Raw genomic sequence first — 16,401 nt, 5'->3', positions numbered from 1 at the left:
TTTTGACTGGAAATCAAACAAAGATTGCCACCGCATTGCGCAGCACTTTAAAATGCGCTTCTGTGGTCGCCTGGAACGGTTTTCCATCCGACATTAGTAAAACACTTGAGATATGACTTTTAAATACCCTAGATTGAAAACTCATTAAATTAGAACTGCTTGTTGTTTTATTTAGATTGTTGTCCTTCCATTGCACCTTCGATTAGCACGGTTGGCTGCGTACGATGTGAAAGAAATTCAACACAAATACGTCTCGCATTCACATGCATTGCAGCTCTTAAAATATAGGTTCCCCCCCCCCCCAAATTAGAAAAAAACGGTTGTCATTGTTTTGGTTGCCGACTCCTGACCCAACTAGAGGTGGAGGAAATGCCCGGTTCTCTTGTGGCGGGCAAAGAGTTGGAAGAGCCAAGCCACCAACGACAAAATTTGCCCACATCTGCCGGCTTGGTCGCCCTCATCATAGAGCGTCTTAGCTCAATGGGCTCTACTCAGGAAATATCTTCCTGGTTCTTATGTGAGTGGGCGAGTGAATGAGTGGATGGGTGAGTAGTTAAAATTGTGGGTGAGTAGTTAAAATTGTGGGTGAGTGAACGAGTGAGTGGCCGAGTGAGTGTGTGGGTGCGGAAGTGAGTGTTTGAGTAGGCCAGTGAGTGTGGTGTGATTGTAATTGTGCAATGCTTTGATGTTGAAATCGCGTTTGAAAAAAAATCGTTTAATCTCAATGGACTTTACTCAGGAAAGTATAAACTTTTGGTTGTGAAGTGCGTGAGGGTGGGTTGGTGAGTTGGTTGCTATAAGTGTATGCGTGAATGGGTGAGTGAGTGTGCTAATGAGTGCCAGTGATGTTGTGAAACGCATTATCTGCCGACCAAGTAATGCTCGAACAAGAGCTTCCTAGCTCTACAGCTTTACTCGAGGAAATACGTTCCTGATTCTTCTGAAAAACCTTGAGCTGCCACGATGCCTGTGCATTGCACCATGCTGTACCCTCAACAAGCTGAGGAGCAGCGTGCTGTGATGTACAAAAACGGACCATTTGGAGAGGGGAGGGAAATGTGAAAGGATTGATGGAGGACGCGTGTTCAATAGCACGCGTACGTGGTAATATGAAACAACGCAGGTTAAATAGGCAGTGGATGTGGCCGTGAATGGTCGGCAAGGAAACTTCAGTCTCAGTCAACGAGAGGGTGAGAAACGGTGAAATCGCCAACAGTGGGTGATGGAGGAAGGTAGAGTGGGTGATAGATTCACACTGCAGGCAAAAGGCTCAAATTAGCATGGAACTGTAAGATAGGAGAGCGGCCTCCTATCTTACAGTAACATGACAATTTCTCACATTAACATCACTGGCCCCGGCCACTTCTTTATAACCCTTGAGCTACACCCATTTCAAACCTTTAAAAACAGTCTGGCTCAGCAGCAGACCATGCTTTCCCACCTGATGATGGATGCTTGTGTTGCACCCGAAACGTCGTGATTGATTTTATTTTATACCTACGTGACTTTACCGAAAGAACCAAAGAGTATGGATTCCTGCAGTCACGAAAGCTTAAAATCGAGATTATTAGAATTATGTTTTTTATTATTGTACCATATAATGCCCACTGAGCCCGTTAGCTCATTTTCAGAAGTGAACTGGCCACAAATGATAGCTCAAGTAAGAGGCTTATGTGGAAATTAATTGCAGCCAAATACTCGAAACGCGTGATAGTGATTATAAATGTGGATGGAAACCCGGAGGACAGGAGAAAAATCCACACGACCCGTGGGCGAGAGACGTGCAAACTCCAAATATACAGGCGCCAGAGTTGGGATCGAATCTACAACCTCCTGTATATCAGGGGAGGGAGATCTTGCCTCCGTGGGAACCAATCCATTGCTATCTTACCATAGACATTAACCTGTGTGCAGAGCTATGGAAGGATAATTGAATCTCTCGATACTCATATCATGAATGAGCTACCACAGCTGAGCCTCACCGATTTATATTTTTATTGTTGTTTTAAACAGTAAGTTTCTTTCATATATTTTGCTCATTTAAAGGTGTTTGCAGTAACCGTGTTCACCTTGAAGCTGGTGTTTGTGCACGAAGGTCGCAGGTTCACATTCCAGGCAGTATCTCGTGATGTCAATCACGACAATGAAATAATTTTACTTCCTTGTTCACCGTCGCTGTAAGAGAGAGTCCAGTGTATTTCTGAGCCACACAGCGAGCGATCCAAGCGAAGCCCATGGGTCGTGGCGAGCGCGAATCCAAGTGAGAGTGTGGATAGTGAGCTGAGCTGTTAATATCTGCCTGGGCACGTTCGTCTCCCCCTCCACGTTGAGCTGCAGACACTCGTTGTGCCTCCGTTCCCTGGAGGCTGCCTGGGAGACAGCGAGGAGCTTCAGCTGCCCACATTGCCAGGTGGCCTTCCCTGTCTGACCCCAGCTGAGGAGGAACGTGGCCCACGCCAACCTGGCGGAGCAGCTCAGAGTTGGAGACAGGATGGCCACGGCCGTCGTGTGTAACAACTGCGTTGACGGCCAGACTCCTGCAGTGAAGACCTGCACGAAATGCGAGACATCCTACTGTGCAGCACACTTGAGGCCTCACTTGGAGAATCCCAGGCTAAGTGACCACGTCCTGGTGGCTCCCATCGCGAATCTGGACGAGCGAAGATGCCGGCAGCACAGACAGGAGCTCATTCTTTACTGTGAACAGGATAGGAGCCTGGTCTGCACAGTCTGCACCATCTATGGGGAACATAGAGGGCATGAGGTCATTCCAGTAAAAAATGCACAACAGACAAAGCAGGTGAGATTTAAATCGCTGCTGTAACCCAATATCATAAAGTGTAACTACAACATTCTATTTTTCGATTTAAAGCTTTCGTGACTGCAGGGATTCATCTTCTTGGTTCTTTCGGTAAAGTCACGTAGAAGGGAAATAATCAAATAATAAAAATAAAACATGATAAAATAATTCTCACGACGTTTCGGCCACAACGCAAGCAGCCGAAACGTCGTGAGAATTATTTTATTATGTTTTATTTTTATTATTTTATTATTTCCCTTCTACGTGGCTTTACCGAAAGAACCAAGAAGATACAACATTCTAGGCGTATTTTGTTAAGATAGTCTGTATTTTATCATTTATATTTGCATATTATTAGCTGACTCCGATTGTGTCAACATTGTGATGGTCAATTACATCACTGTGGGCAACAATTATAAATCTGGCACACGAAAGACAGTCTATATACGGAAGACGGAAATGTTGATTTGAATGGATGGAAAAGCATGGTGTTCCATGGTTTTGTTATAAGACAGAGCACTTTGTTTTATGGCTGGCAAAGATGTAAAACATAATTCACATACGATTCATACATGTGAGAAATGTTGAGTAATGTGAGATACTTCAAACGTGAGATTCTTAAAAAGTAAACTGACCATGGACTTTAAAGAGGTAAATGGAAGGCAATTTCAGTGGGACGGTTTGATTGTTTATAGGGCGGATTTTGATTTGATTTTGTGACAATGTTTGGTGTCGAAAATGAAACAATGCCTCTAACCTTGGCCTCCATGTATTTAAATTACGTGACAGAACATTGGAGTGTAGTTGAACGTTGCCAAGGTGAAGCTTGGCCAACCACCAGAATGTTTAGCCTGGCACAGTATTTTCAGGTGAAATGGGGAAACACGCGGGACTAAGGTCACTTAGCCAGCAAAATGGGTGGGACTTGGTGTAAACAGAGTATCATGTTTACAGCGCTTCATCCTGCCAGTGACAAGCCCTGCCACAGGAAATCAAATGGGGGACAGCTTAAGGCAAATATCCCAATGAAGGATATTGAATTTCGATTTAAAGCTTTCGTGACTGCAGGGATTCATCTTCTTGGTTCTTTCGGTAAAGTCACGTAGAAGGGAAGTAATAAAATAATAAAAATAAAACATAATAAAATAATTCTCACGACGTTTCGGCCACAATGCAAGCAGCCGTCCTCAGGTGAAACCAGGTCTGTCGAGATGACAGCGTCTGAATGAAACAGCACACGTGCTTGGAGCATATATATAAGCTGGGTTGGAAGGGGGGGGGGAAAGGGCGCCTTGACAAAAGAATTTGCATATCAAGAGGAATTTAGAATATTTATGGGAAATGCAGGTATGTGATTAGTACTATTTATGTCCGTGCATTATGCAGGATTAGCAGCATCCAAGGGAGGGGATAAGGGAAATGCAGGTATGTGATTAGTGCTACTTTTCCCGTGTATTATGCAGGATTAGCAGCATCACAGGGAGGGGATAGGGGTAGCATTAATAAAGGGAAGAAGTGTTAATAGTATGTAGCTGCAGAAACTAAAACCACCACGTAAACAACTAAAGTATAAACTACATAGTATCATCATTATACTAAATATACTCTACAATAAGCTGAGTTACTAACAGTAAGTAATACATTACAATTCTACGTCGTAAAAAATATAATATGCTTCCATCTAAACTTTAAACTTTATTCTCTTACATCACACGAGTCTACACCGTAGACAAACCCAACATTGAATTATATACTGTATTGCTATAAACCACCCTAAACCATATCCATTGTAATATTACACTATGTATTATTCTACCCACCCGAATGTATATTACACTGATGTATATTCATTATACAATTACGATACTATATATTACTTTGTACATTGTATTAAGCATATACATTTTTATACTATTTGTTATTATACATTGTACCGTTGACCGTCGTGTGAAAGATACTAAGAGGAAGAAACAAGATATGTCAATGCAGCAGAGCAAAGAATCCATTCCCTGCGGAGAATACAATGCCAGTGAGTGGAACGCGGTCTGAAAGTCACCGTAAACGTGAACACAATCAGTTAAGATCCGAAATGGTTTATTACGTCCTTCCAATGATTGCTAAGCCAGAATCCATCTTCTCGGTTGAAATTGTCTCTGTGTTTGTATATGTGGATCGCCTCATGAACGAATCTCTCATGGTAGCCAGATGGCTTGCAGAGAACCTCTGTCTTGGAGAAGTCAATATCATGTGAGCCCACTGAATTGTAACAGTGATCTGCCACGGCTGAGGTGTTTGTCCTACCGTGTTTCAAATCTGCTTTATGTTCACGGATGAGGTCCGAGACATGTCGTTTGGTTTCTCCAATGTAACTGCTACCACAGAGGCAACTTAGTTTGTAGACACCAGGGTATTGCAGAATTCGTTTAGCATTAGAAGAAGTTACAGCAGCAGATGTTAGTGTAAATGCGTTTGGTATTACCTTAGAGTCGCGGCATCTCTTCAGAAAGGTGAGAGACTCGATTATCTGAGCCTTCTTATCACGGAGCTTGTTGAATGTTGTATCAAGATTATAAGGCTTACCAAAGATACATAAAGAAGATACACCTCTTCGTCCCATTGTCTCTACTATCAACTCCCCCACCTACAAACTGGCTTGTTTTTTATCTGAAATCCTACGGCTTTTCACTGGAAAAACCACCTCTGCGGTACTAAACTCTACCGACCTGGTATCGACAATCAAGGGGATTTCCCTGTCCCCAGACGACCTGCTTGTCAGTTTTGATGTGGTTTCCTTATTCACCAAAGTTCCTGTACCTGACACCATCGCAATCATTGAAGACTTGGTTCATCAAGGACTGGATACTGGGGTACCCCCCCCTGGTGAGACACTGCTTAACCAATACATACTTCACCTGGAATGGAACTTTCTACAAGCAAACTGAGGGCACCCCAATGGGCTCCCCCCTATCTCCGGTTGTAGCCAACATTTTCATGGAGAAATTTGAGACTGACGCCATCCAGACTGCCACTCTACGCCCGACCTTATGGAAGAGGTACGTAGATGACACTTTTGTCATCTGGCCACATGGCCGGCCTGCTCTAGACCATTTTCTCGACCACATCAATTCCATACACCCAGCCATCAGATTCACCATGGAAGTCGAAAAAGATGGCAAGCTACCCTTTTTGGATGTCCTAATTAAAAAGAGACCTGATGGTTCAATGAGCCACTCTGTCTACAGGAAAACCACCCATACGGATGCTTACCTAAAACCGGATTCCCACCACCATCCATCCCAGAAGAATTCCCTCATCAAGACTCTATACCATAGAGCCCAATGCATATCCGACCAGGAACACATTGCCAGTGAACTCAAACACGTACGCCAAGCTCTTAAGGCTAATGGTTACTCCGACTACACAATCTGCAAAGCCATCACTCCAACCATCAAGAAGGATCCCGTTGAGGAGCCTTTCAAGACCATCACCTTACCCTACATTGCTGGGGTCACAAAAAAGATCTCCAAAATCCTGATAAAACACAAGATCCAGGTCCGATTCAACACAGTACATAAAATCCGTGATCTGGTCCCGTCTGTAAAAGATGTGGTTCCAGACATACAGTACCCTGGCGTCTACAAACTAAGTTCCCTCTGTGGTAGCAGTTACATTGGAGAAACCAAACGACATGTCTCGGACCTCATCCGTGAACATAAAGCAGATTTGAAACACGGTAGGACAAACACCTCAGCCGTGGCAGATCACTGTTACAATTCAGTGGGCTCACATGATATTGACTTCTCCAAGACAGAGGTTCTCTGCAAGCCATCTGGCTACCATGAGAGATTCGTTCATGAGGCGATCCACATATACAAACACAGAGACAATTTCAACCGAGAAGATGGATTCTGGCTTAGCAATCATTGGAAGGACGTAATAAACCATTTCGGATCTTAACTGATTGTGTTCACGTTTACAATGACTTTCAGACCGCGTTCCACTCACTGGCATTGTATTCTCCGCAGGGAATGGATTCTTTGCTCTGCTGCATTGACATATCTTGTTTCTTCCTCTTAGTATCTTTCACACGACGGTCAACGGTACAATGTATAATAACAAATAGTCTAAAAATGTATATGCTTAATACAATGTACAAAGTAATATATAGTATCGTTTTTGTATAGTGAATATACAGCAGTGTGATATACATTAGGGTGGGTAGAATACATAGTGTAATATTACAATGTATAAAGTTTAGGGTGGTTTATAGCAATACAGTATATAATTTAATGTTGGGTTTGTCTATGGCAGTATATAGTACGGTGTCGACTTGTGTGATGTAAGAGAATAAAGTTTAGATGGAAGCATATTATATTTTTTACGACGTAGAATTGTAATGTATTACTTACTGTTAGTAACTCAGCTTATTGTAGAGTATATTTAGTATAATGATGATACTATGTAGTTTATACTTTAGTTGTTTACGTATTGGTTTTAGTTACTGCAGCTACATACTATTAACACTTCTTACCGTTATTAATGCTACCCCTATCCCCTCCCTGTGATGCTGCTAATCCTGCATAATGCACGGGCAAAGTAGCTCTAATCACATACCTGCATTTCCCTTATCCCCTCCCTTGGATACTGCTAATCCTGCACGGACATAAATAGTACTAATCACATACCTGCATTTCTCATAAATATGCTAAATTCCTCTTGATATGCAAATTCTTTTGTCAAGGCGCCCTTTCCCCCCCTCCTTCCAACCCAGCTTATATATATGCTCCAAGCACGTGTGCTGTTTCATTCAGACACTGTCGCCTCGACAGACCTGGTTTCACTAGAGGACGGCTGCTTGCGTTGTGGCCGAAACGTCGTGAGAATTATTTTATTATGTTTTATTTTTATTATTTTATTACTTCCCTTCTACGTGACTTTACCGAAAGAACCAAGAAGAAGGATATTGAAGTCAATAATCATCATCATGAATGTGTATTGTTGTTGTTGTTGTCGTTGTTGCTACTGGATATATTCCTTGTATCGTTATATGATTATAGTGTTAATATTGAAATTATTGTGTTTCCTGCTCCTGGCAATGTTATTTTGCATATATTTATTAGTATCATTATTATAAAAATTGCTCATACCATATACACTGCATTTCTAGAAAAAAAATTTTAATGTGTACGAGTGTGCGGCTCCTGCTTGCGGGAGCGGTGGTGTCGTAGTTAGCGTGCTGCGCTATGAACATGGTCACATGGCTCTCCCTACCCTGAGTTCTGTCCAACTTGTCCTGTCACACCCGAACAACAGCTCTACCAGCAACAGAGCTGTCCGTACTCCTATACCACTCTGGAACTTAGCTTGGTTTCCTTTAAGATTTTGGATTTAAGTTGTGGTGCTTACCACACTGTCACGAAAAGTGTGTGCTGTAGATATATCGTGAGTTATAATTATTGGTTACGCTCGATTACATTGTTCAGCAAAACTGGAGAAAACATGAGCATGTCAGTGAGCGCCCCTCAATAAACCACGCTGTAATCCAGCCACCTACCTGAAACACGACTGTCGTGCCACCTCCTAAACACCACCTCGCAGCCTGGGAGGTTGGACGTTTCAAAGAGCGATGATTATCTCTCAGCGATCCAGGAAACCTGCATGCATGGCTCTGGGTTAAAGACATGTGCCACATGATGATAATGTTGGGAGCAGCAAACATTGTGTATTTGTCTACCTTATGTATAGGAGGTGTTCAGACTCAAGAAGATGGTCAGAGAGGAGAAGAAGAAGACGACAGCATCGCAGACACAGCAGCTCAGAGAAGCTTACCAGCATGTGCAGGTACAGAGAGATACACACAGATACGCGCAGGTATCGACAGAGACGCATAAAATCTAGGTACATAGAGAGACATTGGCATAAGAGTGCCCATGAATATTCTGTCAAAATCTCCTTCTTTCATGCATTTCATTACTCCACGTTTTCCAAAAATACGTCACCTGCCTCTTTGTGTGGACTAAGAAGATGTGGCTTCATCGAGGTCCTTTATGATGTAATATCGCTCTGTGTTGTGTTTCAATAGCGCGTCATCGTATCTCTGCGTAGGAGTCTCTCCGTGGGACCAAGGAGCGGATCAGCCGAGAATTTAAGCGCAGGAGGGAGCAGCTGGGGGAGGAGGAGAGGGAGTCGCTGGAGCGCGTGGACGAGGAGGGCCGCTCCGTGCTGTCCCGCATCCAGGCGGATATCACTCGCTATGAGAGCAGAACACGGGACTTGGAGCAGGAGATCAATCAGCTGCTCGCCGCCCTCAGCGAGCAGGACCCACTCTCCTTCCTGCAGGTGGCCCGACCTCCATTCACTCACGGTTTTGCTTTATCAGAGATATATCTACAACTAAGAAAGAGTCACCACTCTGTGAAACATTGACATTGCAGGCAATCATATTTAAATGTTTTTCGATCTGGGTGGAAGCGGTGGTGTCTCGAAATGGAGGCGAGTTTACTTCTATGTGGCACTCAAACCTGGTATATAGACGGGTGTGGGTTCGTTCCCAACCCTGACACCTGCTGTATATTTGGAGTTTGCGTATCTCTCTCACTCTGTGGTCTTGTGGATTTTCTCCAGATCATTTGTTTTTACCTCGACACTTAGAATCAACATCACGCGTTTAGAGGATGTGGTTGCTAGTATAAATTAACACGTGATAAGCCACTTCGTTGAGCTATCATTTGTGGCCTGGTCGCTTCTGAAAAAGATCTATACAGCTCAGTGGGCCTTACCTGGTAAACAAAAAAGTTGAGTTTATTCATAGTATAAAAAATACGAGTTGTTGGACGTTATTTAACCGGTGCTGAACACGACCTGTAAAGAGCATTTTGTTACTTGTTAAATTCCGTCCGTGTCCAGTTAAGAGAGCCGTGTTTTTCACCATTCTCAGATTGGAGGTATTTGTTAATTCTCTGATGTCGTGCTACACTGTGGACAGCAGGTGATTGTGCGGAGGAGGAGCATCTACTCAGGATGTCAATGTTAATGTGAAATGTGGGGTTGTTTTTCAGGATCCCGTGCATGAGAATCTCAGGTCAGTGCCAACCCAGACTCAAACTACTGTTCTGTCTGCCACCTGGTGGACAAATAAGTGATCGGTCGTGATGTGCTTCCTAATAAACTCCATTCGATGCAGTTGCATTCCATATTTGCCATGGGTAGAGATAATTGACCCTCATTTGTCTACGTGTCTCGTGCATGTCTATAGGGACATGGACCCTCATTAGACTCCGTGTGTCCCGTGCTGTGTGAGTGCAGAAGCTCCGACTCACAGGGAACCCAGGATGCCCCTCCTCCCACATTCAGTCACCAAGAGCTCACAGAGGTCATCTCTCTAGGAGGAGTGAATACAAAGCTCATTGCTCTCGTGTGTGAGTCTCTCTGCGCTGCATACTGATCTCTGTCAACATAATTAATGACAAACACAATGTTCCAGAAAGGCACTGCTGGGTAGGCTGGTGACCTTTGTTAAGACAGGTGACATAGCATTGGGGCATGTATCTTCAAAAAATATTTGTATTTTACCAGGTAAGGCCTATTGAGCTATTTAGCGCTTTTTCAGAAGCCGCCTGGCCACAAATGATAGCTCAACGAATTGGATTATCACTTGGAAATGTATAATATCAGTCAAATAATCTAAACGCGTGACATTGATGTATACTCATGTTGATTCTAAATGTGGAGCAAACAACCGGAGGACCTAGAGAAAAATCCACGCGACCACGGGGAGAGACACACAAACTCCAAATATACAGCAGGCATCATCAGTCAAATGCACGACCTCCTGCACATCAGGCGGATCTAGAGTAAGCCTAGTGAGAAATACAGAGAAATACAAAGTTTCCCCGTATAACCTTAAAAGACTATTGGGGCAAGTCTTGTTAGCGAGCACCTATACAGGCCGGCACCGCACACGAGAAAGTGGGTGGCCAGCACCACGCCCTGCCGCTTTTGTCTCCCCTGCAACAAATGTTTACATATCACGCCAGCAGAGGGCAGTGGAGTATAATTCATTGTTGTATTGTACCTCTATGCTTCTATGGTTATGATCCCAACCTTCACCAACGAAAACTGACAAGAGTAGTAACGTATGGGCAAATAACCCTCATGACCTGCACAGGGTGGAGAGGCCCTCATCAAGCATTGGATTGACAAAATGTCTGTGCGAGGCTGTGGTGACTATTGTACAAAAGCCGTGTTTATAGAGAGATGCTACAAGAGTGGCATTGACATCGTCGTGCTGGCATCATCACCAATGTTCATTACTATGGCACACACATTCATAGTTCTATTAGTATTATTAATAATAATCATATTCGTAAGTATTTGTGTGTACATACTAGTATGCATTTGTTATGCATGTTATACTCATTGTGCATCTGTTACGTATGAGATGTATTATTTATTGCATTATTGCCATAACATAAATGATAATACAATACACAATGTGTTTTTCTATATTATCCATGCAATGCTTGTGTTGCTACTCGCCTTGCTGTGACTGATATGCGAGCGTTGTCGCTCTCGTCACCACAGATGGACGCTCACCGACTCTGGACACAAACTCAGCCCACGACAAACTTCAGATTTCCTCGGATCTCAGAACGGTGACGTGGAACGACATCTCCCAGGGTCGCCCCCACCACCCACACCGGTTTGATTGGTATCCACAAGCCCTGTGCTTTGAGATCTTCTCATCGGGTCAGCACTATTGGGAGGTGGACGTGGGGAGCGTGGAGTCATGGTGTCGGATTGGAGTCGCATACGGGTCGATCCCACGGAGAGGGGGTGGTGCTGAGTGCAGCCTGGGAGGGAGTGACGACTCCTGGAGTCTACAGAAACGTAACAACAGCTTCTTCGTGTGGCAGGGCGGGGTGAAGATCTCACTATCGGTGCCAGAACCTCCACGGAGAGTCGGAGTTCATCTGGACTGGGACGCGGGCCTCCTGTCGTTTTACGACGCCGACTCCATGACGCTGTTACACTCAGTTCGCCAAACCTTCACTCAGCCCCTACAGCCTGGACTGTGGGTGGGGGTTGGTAGCACAGTGACGATTGTGGATCTGAGTCGTTAACATGAACGCCGTAGAGAGCAGACACCACGACACACGACGCTCGCCACCGTCATCACCGTTACACGCAGTGCCACGCCCTTGACTGGTAGATGGGCGTCAGTGGTTAGGAGTGCCTAGGGTCTGCATTAGAATGTGGGTGAGTGTAAATTCCTCGCAACCTTCTGGAGAAGGAATTGGCAACCAAACTAACAAGAAAGCCATTTTATTTACGAATTCGGTCAAAAAACCCATCACTATTTCAGGAGCCACAATGCACGTGATAAATACGAGACGGTGGTCCTTAATAAATAACGTCACGGAGCAGTCCTTGAAAAGCCGCATGCGGCTCCGGAGTCGCAGGTTGCTGACCCCTGTCCTAAGGGGTGATAAAATAACAACCACCCTGTGTGTGGCGCTAAAATAGATGTATTCACCCTGCCAGAAGAGTGTGATTAGAGTGTAGGGGTGTAATTATTATATTATCAATGGTGAACTGGGATGTGCTTATACCGCGGTGATGTAACGCATTGTGGGAGAAATACAATCCAAATATACATTTTAATAGAAATAAATGTACACGTACTAAAATAGCATTGTAATGCTTGTATCGTTAATACTAAAAAAAAAATATGAAACAAAAATAATAATTTCGTTTTATGTAGCGTTATTCATGCTCATTTATTCATACAACGTTGTGCATTAATTAAATATGACGACCAAATACTACATTCAGCAACTACCAAACACATTCAATATAAAAATGAATAAGCAAATAAAGAAATGGCACCAAAAAAAAGGCACTAACAATAACAATCTAAATTTCGATGTAAAGCTTTCGTGACTGCAGGGACTTATCTTCTTGGTTCTTTCGGTAAAGTCACGTAGAATGGAAATAATAAAATAATAAAAATAAAACATAATAAAATAATTCTCACGACGTTTCGGCTACAACGCAAGCAGCCGTCCTCAGGTGAAAAACAGGTCTGTCGATAAGACAGAGTCTGAATGACACGTCCTGGGCTTGGAGCGTCTATTTAAGCTGGGAGGGAGGAGGAAGAGCGCCTTGACAAAATAATTTGCATATCAAGAGGAATTTTAGCATATTTATGTGATATTACACTGAGCCAGAGGTTCTCTGCAAGCCATCTGGCTACCATGAGAGATTCGTTCATGAGGCGATCCACATATACAAACACAGAGACAATTTCAACCGAGAAGATGGATTCTGGCTCAGTAATCATTGGAAGGACGTAATAAACCATTTCGGATCTTAACTGATTGTGTTCACGTTTACAGTCACTTTCAGACCGCGTTCCACTCACTGGCATTGACTATATCTCTTGTATTCTCTGCAGGGAATGGATTCTTTTCTCCGCTGCAAATCTCCAACCACCACTCTCCCATTGACATATTTCGCCGCTTCCTCTTAGTATCTTTCACGCGACGGTCAATGGTATAGTGTATAGCGGATTGTATAATATTAAATAGTATAAAATTGTAATGTTTAATACAATGTACAAGGTAATATATAGTTTCGTAATTGTATAGTGCATATACAGCAGTGTGGTGTGCAGTAGGGTGGGTAGAATAATACATAGTGTAATATTACGTAAAAATGCTAAAATTCCTCTTGATATGCAAATTCTTTTGTCAAGGCGCTCTTCCTCCTTCCTCCCAGCTTAAATAGACGCTCCAAGCCCAGGACGTGTCATTCAGACTCTGTCTTATCGACAGACCTGTTCTTCACCTGAGGACGGTTGCTTGCGTTGTGGCCGAACGTCGTGAGAATTATTTTATTACGTTTGATTTTTGTTATTTTATTATTTCCATTCTACGTGACTTTACCGAAAGAACCAAGAAGAATAACAATCTAACTATTTTCGACTTCATCTAATAAAAAACCTTTATTATGAATAATATTGGGTCGCGAAAGCCTACGTGTTAAACTTCTTCAAATTATCTGCTGCTGTATTATCGGCGTAGTGACGTCACCACGCACGCTTTGTGCGCCGTGACGTCACCACGCACGTTCCCGGCACGGTGACATCACCCCTCAGCAGCTGGTCGAGGAATTCTCAACCTCCTTGCCCAGCGCCAAACCCATCCACTCCCTCGCTGGTCCATCACTACTGGACATCTTTGAAAAATAGCTATATAGCTCATCGGATCTCTCCTGCAGTATAAATAAAGATTCAGAAAACAAAACGATATTCTGCCTTCCCGACACTGGGGATTCCCTGCATTGTAAACAGAAGAGACATCGCTGATGAGCCATGTGGGCGCTCTCTTGAAGGCTGCCACCTCAGAGCCTGGCATCGTCAACAACGAGAGTGGGCATAGCGGGTGGAGATAATTTAGTTCTGTGACTCCACAACACACGGTTACAACCTGCTAACACGTGAGAAAGCAATTTTTTTTACTATACTTCACCATGCTTGTCAGTGCGGGTTGGGGAAGGCGAGAAGTGTAGATGTTGGAGCGCAGTACAGCTCAACTGCACCATCCTCTATGGCAGGGGTACGTGGCAATGTCCCAGGGGGTACGTGAGGTCATTTATAAATGTGTGAAATTACATCACACATGAAAGTCATTGGTGAATAATCACGTATGAATCTGCGAAAATAAAATAACGATGATAACATTTAAATCTATATGGTAACCGACAACGATATAGTAGACCTTTCTAAACTCATTAATTGCAAACAATATGGTTGCCAAGAGTAACCAGCAGAGCACGAAGAAATTACTCCATGCATGTCTAGTGTAATAGCACCGGCTGGTGGACAACGGCAGCAACTGTGGACAGACAGTGCTCACGCCAGTGAGCGTGTGCACGGGTGTGATGCAGCGCAGATAAACTAGGGCAAGGGTCACAGAGGACCCCATCTGGAAAACCCTGGAACCTGCTTGTGGGTTCGAGAAGGGAGGCGCGGCCAGGGCGGGGCCAGGCCGTGCTGGTAGGATAAAAGGAGCCGAGAGCGGGAGCTCGAGGCTGCCGGTTCTGGGATATGACTCATCTCGACGTTGCTGTTGTCTAGTCGGCATCGTCGCTGCCGTCTTCGCTAGATATTGTGCTTCCAAAAAATGTGTGCTTGGCTGTATCAGTCAGCACCGTCAGTGTTAGACTGCTAGCATTGTGTATAGGCTAGGCTAAGCGACTGTAGAGAGTGTGTAGATGAGACCATGAATGTTACTAAATAAAGAAGGTGCCTCCTACAAACCTTGTCTCCAAATAACTGACACTAAACATGCAGACAGTACGTTGAATTTAGTTATATTTACTTGCAGGTGTAAGTACCCTGAAAAAATAGCATAAAATAGCAAAGCGGTCTCATCCAGCTCTGGAAGATCGGAGACACGCAGGGATTAGTTGAGAGGAGGGGGGAGAAGGACATGATGGTGGCCGATACTGGGAGCTGATGTGGTGCAACGGTCTCGAAGCAACTCTGCAAGCGCCGCGACTCCCCCCTGGCCCCCACCCTGAGTACACACACACAGCGCACACACATAGAGTCCTCGCGGAGGATTGCCTGGCACAATAGGTTTTAATCCGAAAGGTCCCTAAGGAGGAAAGTCCCACGGTCTCCCGGTGCCAGGAGATTAGCCGACCCTCAGGACAAGTCACATTGCGGTGCCCCTGAGTTGGCTTAAAATTGTATGGGCACCAAAAGGTTCACCGGGCCAGTCGCAATGAGTCATACACGACATCGGGGGGGGGGGGGGGGCTGGGGTGGTATATTAAGCTAGAAGAGCAAACCATGAGGTCAGGGGATTGCAGAGCCACAACCCCCCCCCCCCGACCACCATACCGAATACATACTCGCAGGGTATGTATTCGCCAGCCGGGCATCCTTCCAGATTAACCAGAGTGAGTAGCAAATGAATGAGCACGGATGGACAGACAATGGGTCGCAAAAGCAACCACCGCAGCGCTCCATGTAAGAGAAAAAAAATGGGCGATAATCACAGGTACACACACGATTGGCCGCACGATACAACGTGACCCTGGGCATTTGAAGTTAGGGGGATACAAAATTAACCCGTAAAAACAAAGTTTTTCACTATAAATCCTTTATATGCGTGGCGGCTAGAGTCCTCTCGTCCTCTGGCTTGAGATGGCTGCCACCTATGGGTCAGATGATTGCCTGGCAGCATTAAGCAATTGGTAATTAAATAAATAAAATGTTTTCCTAAAAAGTGTAAAATTTAGCAAAATTTTTTTCACGAAAATTAATTGTCACGCACAACGAGTCTGTGTGGAAAATGTCAGCTCGATTGGATCACGGGAAGTGGGTTAAAAAAAGGACCAAAAGATTTGCACGGTCGTAAGCGTGCAAGCAAGCAAGCAAACTTAATATAAAGGATTTAATAAGTAAACCCGTAAAAACAAAGTTTTTCACTCTAAATCCTTTATATGCGTGGCGGCTTGAGTCCTCTCGTCCTCTGGCTTGAGATGGCTGCCACCTATGGGTCAGATGATTGTCTGCAGTATTAAACAAT

The 16,401-nt window shown here is 44.2% G+C and overlaps 1 protein-coding gene across 1 annotated transcript; it reads left to right on the top strand.

The window, feature by feature from the left end:
• Positions 1 to 2,187: 2,187 nt before the first annotated feature.
• On the top strand, positions 2,188 to 12,744 carry LOC133359720 (nuclear factor 7, brain-like). Its single transcript, XM_061578238.1, has 6 exons — positions 2,188 to 2,800; positions 8,546 to 8,641; positions 8,906 to 9,139; positions 9,859 to 9,881; positions 10,106 to 10,218; positions 11,384 to 12,744. The coding sequence occupies exons 1-6, from the start codon at positions 2,492 to 2,494 to the stop codon at positions 11,920 to 11,922; spliced, it is 1,314 nt and encodes a 437-aa protein (XP_061434222.1). The 5' UTR covers positions 2,188 to 2,491; the 3' UTR covers positions 11,923 to 12,744.
• Positions 12,745 to 16,401: the final 3,657 nt, after the last annotated feature.

The sequence above is a fragment of the Lethenteron reissneri genome, chromosome 65, assembly GCF_015708825.2.
Source record: "Lethenteron reissneri isolate LAM-NWPU_2019-01 chromosome 65, ASM1570882v1, whole genome shotgun sequence".
Lineage (NCBI taxonomy): Eukaryota > Metazoa > Chordata > Hyperoartia > Petromyzontiformes > Petromyzontidae > Lethenteron > Lethenteron reissneri.
The sequence above is the reverse complement of the archived record's forward strand: the minus strand, read 5'-3'. Positions and strand labels throughout refer to the sequence as shown.